The 17,960-nt window shown below is 48.0% G+C and overlaps 1 protein-coding gene across 3 annotated transcripts in view; it reads left to right on the top strand.

Annotated features, from left to right (window-relative positions):
- Positions 1-17,960, top strand: part of pbx3b (pre-B-cell leukemia homeobox 3b) — a 74,062-nt gene that overhangs the window by 46,088 nt on the left and 10,014 nt on the right. For all 3 annotated transcript variants that reach the window (XM_056281805.1, XM_056281815.1, XM_056281823.1), the window contains exons 3-5: positions 13,903-14,144; positions 15,966-16,156; positions 17,131-17,266. In XM_056281805.1, coding sequence (XP_056137780.1) covers positions 13,903-14,144; positions 15,966-16,156; positions 17,131-17,266 — 569 coding nt within the window. The remainder of the gene's footprint in view (positions 1-13,902; positions 14,145-15,965; positions 16,157-17,130; positions 17,267-17,960) is intronic.

Raw genomic sequence — 17,960 nt, forward strand, 5'->3', positions numbered from 1 at the left:
TCTTTCTCTTGCTCCTTTCCCCCACACACAGACAATCTCTCACCCCCACTCTCTCTCTCTCTGTCTCTCCCCTCTTTGTCTCTCCCCTCTCTCTCACAAGCTCTCTCCCCCCCACTAGCTCGCTCTCTAGCTCTCTTTCTCTTGCCCCTTTCCCCCACACATAGACAATCTCTCTCTCACTCTCTCTCACTCCTTCTTTTCCCCATACATAGACATTCTCTCTCTCTCTCTCTGTCTCTCGCCCTCTCTGTCCCTCCCCTCTCTCTCACAAGCCCCCCCCCCGACTAGCTCTCTCTTTCTCTTGCCCCTTTCCCCCACACACAGACAATCTCTCTGTCACTCTCTCTCACTCCTTCTTTTCCCCATACATAGACATTCTCTCTCTCTCTGTCTCTTTCCCTCTGTCTCTCCCCCTTCTCACTAGCTCTCTCTTCCCTCCACTAGCTCGCTCTCTAGCTCTCTCTTTCTCTTGCTCCTTTCCCCCACACAGACAATCTCTCTCTCTCACTCTCTCTCACTCCTTTTCCCCATACATAGACATTCTCTCTCTCTCTGTATCTCTCCCTCTCTGTCTCCCCCCTCTCACTAGCTCTCTCTTCCCCCCACTAGCTCGCTCTCTAGCGCTCTTTCTCTTGCTCCTTTCCCCCCACACACAGACAATCTCTCACCCCCACTCTTTCTCTCTCTGTCTCTCCCCTCTCTGTCTCTCCCCTCTCTCTCACTAGCCCCCCCCCCCACTAGCTCTAGCTCTCTTTCTCTTGCCCCTTTCCCCCACACACAATCTCTCTCTCTCACTCTCTCTCACTCCTTCTTTTCCCCATACATAGACATTCTCTCTCGGTCTCTCTCCCTGTCTCTCCCCCCTCTCACTAGCTCTCTCTTCCCTCCACTAGCTCGCTCTCTAGCTCTCTCTTTCTCTTGCTCCTTTCCCCCACACATAGACAATCTCTTTCACTCTCTCTCTCTCTCTCTCTCTCTCACTCCTTCTTTTCCCTATACATAGACATTCTCTCTCTCTGTCTCTCTCACTCTCTCTAGCTCTGCTCACGCAAATTCAAATTCAAATAGCTTTATTGGCATGAACAAAAAATATGTCGTTGCTAAAGCAGTTTGCAGAAGATTAAAACATTACACTCTCTCTCTAGCTCTCTTTCTTTCACTGTCTCTCTCCCTCCCCCCTCTCTCTAGCGCTCTTTCTCTCTCCCTCTCTCTCACTCCTTTTTCCCCCCATACATAGACATTCTTTCTCTGTCTCTCTCTCTCTCGCTCCTTCTTTCCCCCATTCACAAAAACATTCTCTCCCTCTGTCTCTCTCACTGTCTCTAGCTCTGTCCTTCTCTCTCTCTAGCTCTCTCTCTAGCTCTCTCTCTCTCTCTCTCTCTCTCTCTCTCTCTCTCTCTCTCTCTCTCTCTCTCTCTCTCTCTCTCTCTCTCTCTCTCTAGCTCTCTTTCTCTCTCTCTCTAGCTCTGTCTTTCTCTCTCTCTAGCTCTCTCTCTCTCTCTCTCTCTCTCTCTCTCTCTCTAGCTCTGTCTTTCTCTCTAGCTCTCTTTCTCTCTCTCTCGCTCTCTCTCTCTCTCTCTAGCTCTGTCTTTCTCTCTCTCTAGCTCTCTCTCTCTCTCTCGCTCTCTCTCTCTCTCTCTCTCTCTCTAGCTCTGTCTTTTTCTCTCTCTAGCTCTCTCTCTCTCTCTAGCTCTCTTTCTCTCTCTCTCTAGCTCTGTCTTTCTCTCTCTAGCTCTCTCTCTCTCTCTCTAGCTCTGTCTTTCTCTCTCTAGCTCTCTCTCTCTCTCTAGCTCTCTTTCTCTCTCTCTCTAGCTCTGTCTTTCTCTCTCTAGCTCTCTCTCTCTCTCTAGCTCTCTCTCTCTCTCTCTAGCTCTCTTTCTCTCTCTCTCTAGCTCTGTCTTTCTCTCTCTAGCTCTCTCTCTCTCTCTCTCTCTCTCTCTCTCTCTCTCTCTCTCTCTCTCTCTCTCTCTCTCTCTCTCTCTCTCTCTAGCTCTGTCTCACTCTCTCACTCCCCCCTCTCTAGCTCTGTCTTTCTCTCTCTAGCTCTGTCTTTCTCTCTCGAGCTCTCTCTCTAGCTCTCTCTTTCTCTCACTCTCATGCTCTCTCTCTCTCTAGCTCTGTCTCACTCTCTCACTCCCCCCTCTCTAGCTCTGTCTTTCTCTCTCTAGCTCTGTCTTTCTCTCTCTAGCTCTCTCTCTAGCTCTCTCTCTCTCTCTCTAGCTCTCTTTCTCTCACGCTCATGCTCTCTCTCTCCCCCTCCTCTGTCTAGCTCTCTCTTGCTCTGTCTTTCTCTCGCTCCTTCTTTCCCCCACACAGGCAATCTCTCTCGCTCGCTCTCTCGCTCGCCCTCTCTCTCTCTCTCATACACACGCACACGCACGCACACACACCATTTTATTGCCCCACCATTTTAGATATTTTTACATTGCACTTTTCCCTTGTTGCCACTGAGCATTGCCATTGTAGTAAAGACTGTTTTGGATTCTAGCATTCTGTATTCATTTAAGCTAATTGGCTTTCTCCGTATTAAAAGCACAGTGTACGAGAACCACAGCCTGCTTTAATTCAAGCCAAGGCTTGATTCCCCTCCCCCCTTTTATTTACCCAGAAGTTGATTCAGTATTTTAAAAGCATCGATTTCAAGGGGCTCTAAAAATCATCTTCCGCTGACTAATCTGCACAACTGCAGTGGAAGATAATGAACGGCAGCGCCAGAGTCGCAGCCGCCGCTATGATCCCCACCCAGTCTAAACCTCCAGCAGTATTTACATGATATTTGGTTTTTGAATAAACCTCTTTTCTCCCCCTCTGTGAAGATATTGAACTCTTTCACACAGATGTCATCTTAAGCAAAGCTTATTAAAAAGATGGACATCAAAGTTGCGGGCGCCCATTTATCTTATTGCACACTAATTGGCCACCACAGGCAAGAGAACAACTAACTCCAAAATAGGAGGTGTCGAGCTGCTGGACTAAAGAAGAGGCTGTCTAAAGACCTCTCGGTGGATTCATTGCCAATAAATCCCCCGGAATGAAAGCGGGGCTTTTCAAGGGGGTATGGAGTTTCACAAATACATTATGAAATGCGATACGCCGAATTAAGTGTGCACTTATAGCCGAAGGGTTTGGTTTCTTCGTTCAAATGTGTGTTTGTGTAGGAACGCTGTCCTGTACCTGACCCGCACCTTCGATGTCTGCCTGACATCTTTGGAGGTTTTTCGACATCAAGAACTGTAACATGAGGCAGTGCGCTTGGAAAAGGTCATAAAGTCTGGTGGCTGGGAGCGAATTCAGATTACATTTGGCTTGCTATATATATATATATATATATATATATATATATATATATATATATATATCCTTCATCCATTTGGCTGGATGAAGGACCCTGACTTTATGCAACGGATATGTATGAAAACGTGCGTACTGCATCCATCCATCCATTATTCAAACTGCTTTATCCTGCTCTCAGGGTCGCATCTTGGGTGAGCCGGTCACAAGTGTTAACAAACTAACTAGTTAGTTAGCTAAGTTAGCTAGCTGGCAAGTTAATATGAACTTGGGCAACAGTTCAGAGCTAATTTAGGTAAATGGTTAAAATGGCTGCAAAGGACTGTAAAGGCAAGTCTCTGAAGGGGGATTGTGCTTGTCGTTAGCTTGCAAGCTAGCAGTCCTTATCTTTATTTTTGCTTTGTTTATAGATTAACATTGTCGTAAAGTGTTCATCATCATCATCATCAGGTCGAGTATCCTCGGATGGCTCTGACCCTCTCACGCCACCCGTCTCTATCCTGCATAGCAGCTGGAAGATCCTCAGATGGACATCCTGTGTCGTCGACAAGTTGACTGATGTAATTTCTTGCAGGCCTTCCCACACGTGTCTTTCAATGTTTGGGTGACCAAAGCAGAATGTCACTTGCAAGTTCTTCCTTGCTCCTCAGTAATGCCCAGCAAATCGAACCCTTCGTTCTCAGATAGTGTTGGAGATGGTGGATATATTGCCATAGAGACACTTCTTTGTAGGGTGCTTCTCCCAGGATACATTTAGTGCAGCATGCAACATTCTGGTGAAAGCCCCATCAAGTTTGGATTCAAGCCGTTTAGTGAAGGTCCAAGAAGATGATCCATAAGTGAGAACAGACTCGAAAAATTCCCGCTTCAGTTTGTCTGGTAACGTGGACTTCCAGATGACGTTGAGTCCCTCAATGGCACCCCAAGCCTTTCCAATTCGAAGCTGCACATCTCTTTCGGTGGCTAAAGTGTTACTATATATATATATATATATATATTATTTTTTTTTTTTTAAATTTTATGATTAAAGTTAGTCAAAATGTGTAAATACTTAAAACAACTTTAGCTCGGTAGCTAGCGTGGCCAAAATTAGCATTATAAAAACAACTTTTAGCTATTCTTAGCTAACAAAATTGTCCCTAGGTGTGAATGTGTGTGTGTGTGTGTGTGTGGGGGGGGGGGGCGGGCCCTGTGATGGTCTGGCGGCTTGTCAAGGGTGTCTCCCCGCCTGCTGCCCAGTGACTGCTGGGATAAGCTGTAGCATCCTCACAACCCTGAGAGCAGGATATATATATATATATATATATATATATATATAATTTGAACAATAAAAAAGTTGATTTCTTAGCAGGGGTCACCGCTGCTCCATCAGAACACCACACACAAGCCTGAGGTGAATAATGTACTATGTTTTCCACTCAAGTGGGCAATAAAAACACAAAAACAAAGTCATTAATTGCCCACATACAGTTACCAAATGCCATCAAGAGCCTGTGCTCTCATTAACCTGGCACCTAATTATCTGCCTCCAGTCTGAGTCCTGACAAGCCGCGCTGTCTGAACCCTCAGTTTGGCTGTGGTGCTGTATTGTGTCAGCACTCAGCAACCACAACCAAACAGTCAAGACGCCATTAGGTACGGAGGAGACAAAAGCATCGTTCGCAGCCAAGGTTCCCTCTGTACGCACCGCTGCGGTGTTCTTTCTGTTAATGCCTTCCCTTCCAATTAAATCTGCAACTGTTAATTATCGTAATTATGAGACTGTGCTCTCCTCTCTAACCCCCCCCCCCCCGGTGTGCCGAGATGCTACGGGAGCTATTGTGTCGCTTCAGTTGCGCCTCGTCACGGCTTCAGTGAAGCCCCGTTTGGGAGCCGAGTGTGAAGGGAGGCTCGGTACCACGGGGACGCAGGACATGAGGTAGATCGCACGGTCCATCTCGTGTGACCGGGCGAAGGAGTCGCCGCCAATGGCGGCAACTCCGATCAAAGTTGTAAAATTTTGCACGGAAGTGCATGCTCGGTCTCATTAGCACCAAATAACCCTTTTTGTTCCCCTCCTCACTGGGCGTCACATGACAGGAAGTAGTTTCATCAATGGGTTTATGATAAAAATGATCTGCTTGGTCAAACAGAATAAGGAAAGGTATTTACCGCTAGTAATCATTCCCCTATTTTCAACTGAAAACATTGCCCCCCCCCCCCCCCCCCCCATGGCTGTTTTACACCCCTTTTCTGTGGTCATGTGAAACCCTTTCCCTGCCATGTTTTTGGGGGCGAAAGCTTGCAAGAGATCGGATGTGATGGGTTGAGTATTCGGGGAGCTGATAAAGAGTGGATGGCAGGCCGGCTGCCTGTTAGTCTCTGCTCGTCTCCACATCCTCTCTGGCCTGCTTCTGTCACAAGTTGTTGTTCGGCCTGGACCTGATCTGCCCTGCGCCTCCTTGCACTGCACAATGCAGACCTAGCAGCAACCTCCAGCCGTCAAGTGTGGGACGCCTCGGGAAACGAGCGCTCCTGCTCAGGTGCCCGCGACTGCAGAAATAGATGAGCACCCTTTTCTTTACAGAGCATCTCTCAACACTTTAATAGAGTAAAATATCAGTGCATCAGAGGTGCTCGTATTGCAACGGTATGTGCACTTGCATCGTAACGGGGTTTCTTTTTGTTTCTCTTCCTTTGTCTTTCTTTTTATTGCAGCGTGGCAACGGTTCTGGCTTTGTTAGTTGAAACAAAATTTCTTCCTCCGAAAACACTGAAGGAGGGAGCAGCTTCTTCTGCTTCAGGCAGTGCAGCCTTTTCGTGGATACACTGCGAAATCTAAATGATGGACTGTCAACTCTCTTGCAGAAATGCCACAGCGGAGAATAATCTCTCTGGCACTGGATCATGGCTGGCTGTATGCTACCAATGCCGTTTCTTTGTTTACGCGAGCATGTAGCCCTCACACGCACACATGCAGACATGAGCATATGCACATGCGCAGATATACACGTGCACAAGTGCACGCATGCACAAACACACACACGCGCACACACACACACAAGCGAGCACGCTCTCGCTATCTCACACACACACAAATGCATTTACAAAACGCCTCGGGCTTCAGTCCTTCCTCTGGAATCATATGGCAAACTATATAGTATTAACACCCTGAATAGTGACAGTTTTCCAACACGAGCCTTTGAAATAGTACATGTTTCATGTCTGGCTGAAGTTTTCCTGTGTATTTGGTTGTCTGTGTGTACAGGACCTGCTGTGTGACCTGGTTTCATGCAATCTCCATCTTCTAATTAGGAGGCTGCAGAAAGGCTGGAACGAGACGAGGAGTGATTAGTTGCCTTTGGGTATTTCATAAGTGGCTTTCAGTGCCACATTTGCATTATTTGCTTGAGGTCTGAATAACGAATCAGCCTACCTTTGCAGCAAATTGAGGCTAGCAGCAAAAAGACCATCAATACATGAAATATGAATTCCAAGAAAAATAAAATCATAATGGCAACGTACTCCTAACGCAGTATGTGGTAAATACTATTAAATATTGAAACAAAACACACAATAACTGTCTAAACGCTACCTGCAGAATATTAACCAGCATTTGTCATCTGCATACAGATAATATTTCTGACCATATTTTGTACAAGTATCCGTTATGTTTAGCATAAATGTAGCTTGAAACCCACAGGAGTGTGTGCCTCGGTGATCGGCGCTCGTTGTGTGACTGGTGAATTATGTGAACCATGCGAGCCCTATGCCGGAGCCCCATGCTGTATGTGTCCTGTAGGGTCAGTCAGTGTGCTGATCTGTAGCGGAGGTCCTGTCCACTCATTTGGCCAGTCTCCCCAACCGCTGCGTGCGGCCGCCACAGCCGGACATGGTCAGCCATCACTACACCACTTGGCCGTTTGCCCACATGGAGTCTTAGAGGGCATAAACCAAGGCAGGGAACTCACGTGTCCACGTATAAATACATGTACACATAGACACACACGCACATACACACTCACATGATCACGGCGAGTGACAGTGGCTCTTGTTTACCCGGCCCTCCCGTCCTCCCCCAGTCTCCTTTCATCCTCCCTTTCTAGGCTGTCATGTTGTGTGTCACTTCCCACAAATGTCAGTGCCACCGTGGGACAGTGATTAATTTTGGTGTGCTCGGCAAAATGTCTTCAAGATGTTTGTTTGGGCTTTTTTAACTCCTTCTCCTCGCACATCCCCAACACGTCTTTGAGTCGTGGGTCAAAAGTAGCAAGCCCCCCCCCCCACTACCCCCCCCCCTGTCAGAGCCACTGTCAGGCTTTTTTTTTTTTTTTAGGGGGGGGGGTGGGGTGCATCATCATCATCGAGGGACAAAGGCTACCTGAACTGACAGAGATCTTTTTCTCTGACCGAAGCCACTTCTTGCCCACCCCACCCCACCCCCCCATCCCCCACCCCTGCTGCCCTTCATGTGCTGTCTGTTTAGAGTGTGCCGGTGGTATATGATGGGAGAAGTCTTGACCCAGCACTGGGGGGGCTGTAACACTTCACTGTCAGAGCGGCTGATTAGCTTATCACTCACCGGACCGGGAGGAAATACATCATCATTCCAGACAGGGATTCCCCCACTTTAGGGCCCACTCCCCCTACCATCCTACGCTCCATATTTAATCACCATGCGCTCAGGCTCGCATTCGCCTTTACCCTCGCCGCCCGCCCCGGCGTTCCGGCTTCATCGCTGAACCCACGCAGCGGGAACCAGCGCCTGTCACGGGCCTTTTTAAGAACGACAGGATAGTCGCGCGATGCGGGTAAACGTTTTCATTGTTGTTTTTCGAGTCGAGAGGCTGTGCCTCTTTGCATCTGCGGGGCGTGTGCGTTGGAGCTGTCAGAAGTAGCTTTCCCTGTCTTGGGGGGGGGGGGGGGGAGAGAAGAATGATTTATCTCCAGAATTAGACATTACTCGTTTCAGCACATTCAGTGAAAGAAAGGAAAACACAAGTCGCAAATGTGCCTCGGCTTCCCCACAGTGCAGTATCAGGTATGGTAATTACTCTGCCATTAACATTGGGAATAGCTAATGTGTATTAATGTGTTAATGGCATGTTAATTACTGTACATGCTTGAGTGAGCCCGCAGGCGTTCCCTCGGATTCTTTGTGCCACGTGGATGTAGGCCAAGCTTAAAACAGACTTTAAGAACATCAATGAAAGGGGATCTTTATGTTTCATTTGTCAGAACAAAAGATTTTCAATGGTAATTTGATCCAGCTCCCTGCTTCTGGAGCTGGGAGTCACTGATCCAGGCACCATGACAAAGGAGATGATATGAAGTCAAAGGAAATGCGGAACAAGGCTGTAGTGACACTGGGCCCTTTGTGAAATGGAAACTCTAAGCCCTCTGTAGTCTCTGGTGTGTTGCTTTGGCAGCAGGTTCTAATAACACAGTGGATTAGGAGACTTGGAAACCGAGTGCCCAGCCAGAGTTTAGGTTCACCTTGGGAGAGCCTCGGTAACAGGCTAGATGTCACGGTCGTTCTCGCAGCCTGCCCGCCCGCGTCGCCCACGCCATAGCTTTAAGAGAGATGACCTTTGCGAATATTGACAGGAGATAAATTCCGTTTCGATCAGTTAGCTTTGGGAGACCTTGGCGGATCGATGCAATTAGATGAACAGGGTGTCGATACGTGGCTAGAGCCATTCGCTGGTGGCACCGCAGAGGAGAGGGCTTGCGGGAGGGTCAGGGTTAGGTGTATTGAACAGGGTGTTTTGGAAGCCGCACGGCCGAAAAGAGTCACAGGGTGCGTCGTCAAACCCAGGCGAGCAGACAGACCGGAGATCAACAAGGCCAATTTGCTGTAACACACCGCCCGCTCGCATGCGCCGCTCATTTCCGCCCGTCTCAGACCGGCAAAGAGCTACTACAAAATACTTGGCATGTGGCAAAAAGCGGCAACTACAACGGGGGGAAAATCCCTCGCTTCATGTCTGAGGAGCGCCGCTCTTCGAGCGCGTTGTCTTCTGCCTGACAGTGCAGTGCAGTCGAATGAGGTGGAGAAGCCCAGGGCAGCCCGTGCTCTTCAACAGGCCACATTAACCCAGCAGGGCTCTGCCTTTATGGCTCTCCTGCTCACACTTCAGTGATGAGAGTAAACAAGCGGCGGGCCAAAGGTCAGCTAAGCCCACAGAATAAAAGAGGGCACAGGGGGAAAGAGGTGGGAGGAAAGGAGAGCGGCCCGAGGCAGTGCTCAGATCACTGTCAGGGCTTCAAGCAGGGAGTGATGTACGAGACAACAGCCTCGAACCGGAAATGATTATAAACAGAGAACAGGGAGAGTGACGAGAGAAAAAGGGCTGCATTGTCTTTATCTGTCAAATTTGTTATTTCCCTGGATCAGATACCAACGGTGAACCTGTAAAAAAAATGAAATGGAGAACCACCGCCGACTGATAGGAATGGATTAATCACAGTGACTCCTTTGTCTCCGCCACGGAGGATGGAGGACGGCCAAACACATGGCCGCCTCCCCTCTCAAAGCCGTCTTAGTGAGCCGCTCCACCTGTGTGTTACCTTATTATCTTGCCTTATTATCTGCCTTTCTTATTTTCATCCTCCGCGTTTTGGGAAACTAACTTATATACGTACTCACCGCAGCGCGGGGTTTTCACTCTTCGACTTTCTTATTGCGAGGAGGGTTTTACCAAGGTGACACCGCGCCGCACTTTTCCCGTGCACTAAAAATTAATCCCGCTCCGACTGCGGATGTGGATTAGAGCTAACTCCGGTGCCCAAACTTGTTTTAATACCCGTATCATCAGACAAAAACAGGATAAAGATTTGAGAAGGCAAGCGGCATTGCAATGCTAGCATGTGACTATGGCTTTGGAAGTTGCTATACAGATTTGTCCGCCGCACAGCAAATTAAAGATATTATCTTACTCGAGCCTATTTTGTGGAAGTTGTGTGATGATGCTGAGCTTAGACAGTGCATCCGCAATCTCCAGCTCCTCCACCAAAGGTATTTGGTATATGGGGGGGGGGGGGAGAGAGAGGGAGAGAGTGATGAGAGAGAGGGAGAGGGAGAAAGACACAGAAACAACACATTGCCATGTTTCTCTTGCTTTACGTTACAGTTTTGTGATTTTATTTAGAAGAGCTAACGTCGGTACTGTACTCATGCATCTGTGTGTGTGAGACAGGTCCTGTAAGAGGATTTAATTAGCAAGGCAGACTAAGTCACTCGTCCTCACGGCTAATTTGCAGGCGAGAAAACCGTGCAGCTTTGCTCGTAACCCGTTCCCCAGCTTAAACGGGTCGAGAAGGGCAGTACCTCCCAACCTCTTTGTTATGAATGGCCCTGCGGAGCGGCTGTGGCACAAACGCACCCCGGCGAAGTCCTGATGGGCTGTCCGCTTCTCGGGGAAGCCGAGTAATCATTTTTATCCCGTTGATTTCGCAAATAGAAATGGACACGTATGATAAAAATGTCATGGCTACTCCACATGTCAGTGGTCTAACAGGATTACATGTCACTTTCTAATGTCCCGCTCTGTTTTACTCCACCGTGAATGGGCACATTATTGCACACAGGAACTTTGCGGTAATATATGGTAAGAGACAAGTAGCTCTTTATGGCCTGTGATTATTTGGTTTGAATGAAACCAGTGATTTATGCCCATTTAGCTGAAAAGCCTTATAAATTCCCTCGGCGGCATTTCCCCTGGATAGAGAATGAGTGGAGTGAAAGTGACAGCTGGGTTTCATGTGGAAATGTGCGCTGTGTCCTGGAGTTATATTCAATATACCTGACATGAAAAACGTGCATACCTACTTAAGGTACCACCACCCGCAGCATAAAAAGCAAGTGCAGCCTTCGCCGAGCTTGTGTTGAATCAAGGAGTGGGCGCGCAAATGCACTGAGTTAGGAAAATATGAACTGTGGTAGCAGACAAATCTCCAGCTGTTGGAGTATGTTGATATATGTAGCAGGGCATCCGGTCAGTCAACGTTTTGAGTTATGTGCCATATACCGTGGCTCGGTGCAGAAAGTGGAATAGAAATAACCTGGCCTGTCCCGAGTGAAGGCTTTGGGCGGAGTTGTGCAGAGGCACCGTGATGTGGATGAGGGTTAGTGGAGCAGCGGCATATTGGTCCACATGGATGGCTTGGCTCGGCCGGCCTGATGGAGCCTTGTCCAGCATCTCAATGTCCCCGACACAAATAGCCACATTCATCCTGTCCTCTCACACCATTACACATAAAAGACTCAAAGCCAGCTGATCCATAAATAGAGGCAAATTTGTTTTTGTTGTTTTTTTTTTTCCAGTGGCACCACAATTGAGCAAAACACTCCGGTACATTTGGGGGTAAAGAAAAAAAACCCCGAAGTGAAACGGAGAAGTGATGAAATATGACGCGCTGCCTCCGTTTTCAGAGGAAGAAAGCGAACGTAGCCTCCCGCGCTCGCCGTCGCTGCGAGCGCCGCGCGGGGCTGGTCAGTCGAACCGTGGCAGAAGGGCCTCCCGCTCTCTGACTGCATGGCAACTGGGCTGCCACAATGGAGCCGCTAATCTTCTTATTTAGCATCCAGAGGCCGGCCATATCTTAATGAAGCTGTAATGAGCTGTTGAAAATCCCTGAATTGTGGAGGGATTATTGAATTGAAACAACCTTGGTAATCATAACGTCTGAGTGGCCGCTCGGTATTTACTGCCCAATGAGCCACACTTTCATCCATTTACTGGACTGAATTACAAGAGCTTGTTTTGGTTGTAATTCTGGCCTACGGTAGTTTTTATTTTTTTTCCCACTTCCTCCTTCTTCTTCTTCTTTTTTTTTTCTAAGCTCTGTGCGATGCCTGGCGTCGTGGCTGTGTTCGCAGCACATGCAGGTGTGCACGTATGCTAACTAGCGGCTGATTACAGCTTGCTGACAGATTGCCAAGACAGAAAACCAGGGGACATAAACAGCAGGGTCTGATAACAAAAGCAGAAGTCATGTCTGGGAAATTTGCATAATATTTATTCCGCGGTCCATACAAAGGGGTCCGGGTGCCAATTTTATTGTGTCTACTTATTCATTTTGTTAATATTCTCGGGCGTTATCGGTTTTTTCCTCGTACTCGCGGCGCGAGATGGGAATCCGGAGAGCGGAGATAGATTTGAGAATACGCGCACGCGGACCCCGAGAATACCGCGGGCTTCCGTCGTCAAAGTTGCAAGTATGGATTTCTGTTTAGCCCGCTTTCGTAGAGTAGAAGTGCCACTTCGCCATTGAGCATTTGTCAGTTTATGGATGTCGCTGTCATGTCAGCCTCCCCGCACAGCCAGCGTGCAGTGCGGTGTGGAGGTAAAGGGAACAGGCCTAGACACGGGGGGGGGGGGGGGGCGGCGAGTACACACCAGACGGGGACTCCTTGTTCTGCCGTAGACTCGGCGGAAATAATATTATTCGCCTTTTAAGAATTAATATGTCGCTCTGGTTCGACCTTGTTTTTGTGCGTGTAACCTGATAACCCGCGTCGTCTTTTTTTCTCTCCCACCCTCACGAGAAGTTAAACAGCCTTTATCCTGCCTGCTTGTAAAGTGCGTGTCTAGGTGTGTGACCCCTCTGGTGCAATAAGGAATAAAAGGAAGACGCATTCACTACAGTGAATATATTTATTCTGGTTGCCGTTGAGAAGTCGCTCTACTTCGTTTCCATAACTGGAGGCTGAGGGATATCGGCCTTAGTATTCCTGTGTTAGTGTAGAGACTCGAGGTGAAGGCTTTAGCTTTCAGGGCCTGGTGACAGCTGGATGACTTGAGAGAAGAACTTAAGGCAGCAAACCACCCCAGTATCCTGTCTTTACTGACTTCTGATAGCTCTTGTACAGATGACTGAGTGACGTCATTAGGTGACAGGGTGATGTGTAACTTGTGTAAATTAAATTTTCTCATTTTATTTAGATTGATTGAAGTTATTCTTAAAAAAAAAAACATTAACGATTATTAACATTATTTATTATTGGGGCGTCCGGGTGGCGTGGTGGTCTATTCCGTTGCCTACCGACACGGGGATCGCCGCTTCGAATCCCCATGTTTACTCCGGCTTGGTCGGGCGTCCCTACAGACGCAGTTGGCCGTGTGTGCGGGTGGGAAGCTGGATGTGGGTATGCATCCTGGTCGCTGCGCTAGCTAGCACCTCCTCTGATCAGCCGGGGCGCCTGTTCGGGGGGGGGGGGGACTGGGGAGGAATGGCGTGATCCTCCCACGCGCTGTGTCCCCCTGGCGAAACGCCTCACTGTCAGGTGAAAAGAAGCGGCTGGCGACTCCACATGTATGGGAGGAGGCATGTGGTAGTCTGCAGCCCTCCCCAGATCAGCAGAGGGGGGTGGAGCAGTGACCGGGACGGCTCGGAAGAGTGGGGTAATTGTCCGGGTACAATTGGGGGGGGAAAGAGGGGGAAATCCCCACCCCCCAAAAAAAATTATTATTTTGATCGTTCTGGTACAATTAGTATAAACACTACTAGCAGTGGTGGTAGGACCAGTACAAGGAGTGGCGTTGTTGCTATTCTGGTTGTCTCCATTTACATGTGTCATTCATGTCAATGCGTGCTATTTACTGACCCCTCTGCTCTCTCCAACCACAGGCCTCAGCATTCGCGGTGCCCAGGAGGAGGACCCTCCAGACCCCCAGCTCATGCGTTTAGACAACATGCTGCTGGCAGAAGGCGTGTCAGGACCAGAGAAAGGTGGCGGATCTGCTGCAGCTGCGGCTGCGGCCGCAGCCTCGGGCGGGGCGGCGGACAACTCCATTGAACATTCTGACTACCGAGCCAAACTCACCCAGATCAGACAGATCTACCACACAGAGCTAGAGAAATACGAGCAGGTAAGGAGCTCTGAGGAAAAATAAATAAATAAACAGAAATAAGAATCTGAACTGAACAGAACAGACTAGAACATGACAGAATAGGAAAAAAAAGAAAAGAAACGGGGGCGATATCTATCACTGTGATGCAGCCGCTATGAGAGTCACAGTTCTACCACGCGATGCTGACGCTGCACTGCTGTTGGCATCTGAAAGTAAAATCAGGGCTCAGACGTTTCACTCCTCTACAGCATGCCCATCAGCTACCCAGCGCCATCACGTTTTGCAGCAGCTACAACGAAGGACCGTCTGCTGTTTGCAGAGTCGGTTTTGAAAAAAAATAAAATTAGACAAAAGTGTCTATTGCTGTGACTACCTAACCTTAACTGTGAGTTTTCACCTGGATTACAAGCATTGTAATTGTGTTGTGAAAAAGCCACTACGTCCAACTAGTCATGTCAACATCTGGGTGCACATTACTGGAAAAATGTGTCTTATCTTGTCCAGAACCAGAGGATGGGGTATCATGTGTTGTCCAGAACCAGAGGATGGGGTTATCATGTGTTGACCAGAACCAGAGGATGGGGTATCATGTGTTGCAGTTCACTTCCCTGTATCACATGGATGATGGCTAATATTTGTACTTTTGCTGTGCTATCTGAGCAGGCTTTTTGGCTAGCTAGTGATAGCGCAGCTCGCAAAACATTTATAGCCCTCAATTCTTCCCGTTTTACCGCCTGGACCGCCGAACCAAAAGCAGTAAAATAAATCCAGCTCTAAATAAAAGGCTGTGACCAAATAAAGGCTAATTTGAACCCATTAATCATTGTTGTGGATTTGTTCTGGGCAAAATCTTTACTCGTTTGGATTGTGAGTCACACGCAACGGTGCACTTCATCTCGCAGCCGTTGCTCCGCCGCCAGTTGTCGGGGGAAATTTGTGCAATGTTCAACAAAGAGCAGTCAATAATTACCTGGTCACCAGTCATTTAAGAGAGATTATTTGGGATTTCTGTGTATTTTCACTCATTTAGTTCTACTTAGCTGTCCTAGGAAATAGACTTGACAACATTTCTGAAGAGGTTGTTGTGGGAGAGGTGCGAGGGCTGTGATGAAGGAGGGCTTGCACGATGGTTACCTCACTGGGATCAACCGAGAGAGAAGAAGCCCGGCATTACTCACGGCGTGATAATTGACTAGAGTTCGAAAGAGTGCCAGAGACATCTGTGGTAAATGAAAGTATGATTAGCTCCTTTACCTCGCACTTTGAGCCTGTCATTAAACACAAAGGCATTATGGAGGAAAAATAGAAGGTGTAGCTGTGACGCCTCAGCAAGCCAGTAAGGTAAATTAGACTAATTTACTCGCCGCACTTTGAGGGAGGAGGAAGGACCGCAGGGGCACACAACGCTGTGCCTGGAGTGAACGCGTCTTTCTTAAGGGTGTTTCCAGGCTTTAATTATCTAAATGTAAATACTTAACGAATTTTACTCAAGAGTAATGAGCTAAAGTGAGCCCAACATAAATGTGTTATTGTAATTAATCATGTATAAACCACTGATTTAACAAAAAGCTGTTTAAATTATCTCCGCATTAGGCCAAAGTTAAGTCGCGAAGCGGTGTTTGTATTCAGCGATGACTTCACCTGTTATGTCGCTGATGTAATGTATAAACACCGAGCCCCTTGACTGCATATTCGAAGGGGGTTCACCCATCCGGAAAACGCTGTCACACAGGAGATAGTCCAATAAGAGTTTCCAAAGTTATTGAACGCCTACAAAAGGTGAATTGGGACATGACCGGTGACTTGAGTTTCGCTCTTATTATCTCCCTGTCTTGGCAGGCGTGTAATGAATTCACTACCCATGTGATGAACCTGCTGAGGGAACAGTCCCGCACACGGCCCATCTCACCCAAAGAGATTGAGCGCATGGTGGGAATCATCCACCGCAAGTTCAGCTCCATCCAGATGCAGCTGAAACAGAGCACCTGTGAGGCCGTCATGATCCTGCGTTCCAGATTCCTTGACGCCAGGTCAGTGTTTTGTGTGTGTGTCTATATGTGTGTGTGTATATGTGTGACTTGGTACCAAAAGCCTGGTATGGTTTTCATTTTACCCATATAAACCAATACACTTGCAAGGTCGTTTGTGGACTGTGTGCAGTCTTTTTCTCTCTTTCTTTCCTCGCCCACCGCCATGAGTGCCGCGAAGATGCATGCTTTTAATTAGGTGCATGTTCCATGCATTATCAATTTCCAAGACAATCGCGCTCTAACACCTGAGAATAGTTTGGACCAAGTGGAATGGAGGCCAAGTCATGTGTAATGGATGGAGGGGAGGTCATCAGCAGGTGTTCTGGATTACCCTAATCACTAACAGTTCGGTACAGCGCGGCTCTGCAGAGAGCAGGGACAAGTTGCAGCCAAGCAGCCCAAGTGGAAGCACATTTGCTGCCCACTGCCCGTGTGAAGTGCAGTAAACAAGGCAAAATAAGCAAATGCTCAACAACACGATAAGTAGTGGCCATGGGAGGGAAGGGGACCAAGATCTAGTTAGAGTTTGCTTGTTTCTACTGGAGATCCCCGGGGCTGTGGCACTTCAGGAACAATGCTCAACTGTGCATGCCATGATTTCTATAATGTACTGAGATGCACTCCGACTGGGCTTTGCGCTCTATCGCGAAGCCCACCCATCCGCTGCACTAAACTCTACACATTACACGCTTGGGCTGGAGATTGGGGAGCAACAGACCAAATTAAAGATTGTATGTGTTTTGTGTGTATGTGCTTGTCAGTTTATTTGGTGGGGAATGGTCTTTTGTGTGTTGATGAGACTCTTAGGGCAGGACACAGTATACTGCTCCTGAGGGCCCTTGGAGCCAATTCCTCATTATTTTCACCGTTTATGTGTGAGATTGATTGTGCAATTTGTCCAATCCAAATGGATGAGTTAATGCCGGTCTCACTAATAAGCTTCCCTGGCCTTTCTCGTTTTGTTCACCACTCAGGCGGAAAAGAAGAAACTTCAGCAAGCAGGCGACAGAGATCTTGAATGAATATTTCTACTCACACCTCAGCAACCCCTATCCCAGTGAAGAGGCTAAAGAGGAGTTGGCCAAGAAGTGCAGCATCACAGTTTCCCAGGTGGGTAGTGCTCTTCTAACAATGGCTGGTGGGTAATCAGGGTGGAAAAGGCTAAAGCCCGGAGGGATAGCTACCAGCAAGACACAATGTCCTTACCTAACCTTGACATTGTGACTGCCTAATGATGCTTCAGTCAGGGCTGGTCCCAGTCAGTCAGAGCAGGGCCACAGGGAGGGGAGGACTACATCATCTTGACCTCAATCAAAGCACTATGCTTGCCTTCTCTAGCTGCTCACGCTGGGTCCCCTGCCATTTTCGCTCTCATTCCCATGTACCATGTGTGCTCTCTCTTTTGCCTGGTCAGTCGCTCAGGGCAATTAAGCCGTGAAGAGTAAAAAATGCTGTATCCGTTACTGTGGGAAAAGCAGTTGCCTGTTAAAGGCAGTGCTTCAAAAAACTGGATTATACTGCACAATTAGTCTTGAATTTTGTACTCAGGGGCATAGTTCCTTTGGTGTTTTAGGCACAATCATGGCCACAATTAACCAAACAAGGGCTTATTCGTACTATGTAAGTAGAGTATGCTTCGATCACTACTAAGACTCAAAGCGACACTGACTCCCCCGCTTTATATACAGTACATTAAAAGGACACAATCACGATTTCCAACATTATCTCTCTATGTATGCTGCAGGGATAGCGCTCCATCAGCAGCTAAACTACTGAGCAGCCTCCTGCGTGTCTTTGAAATGTC

Source organism: Lampris incognitus, chromosome 1 (assembly GCF_029633865.1).
Source record: "Lampris incognitus isolate fLamInc1 chromosome 1, fLamInc1.hap2, whole genome shotgun sequence".
In the NCBI taxonomy this organism is placed as follows: Eukaryota; Metazoa; Chordata; class Actinopteri; order Lampriformes; family Lampridae; genus Lampris; species Lampris incognitus.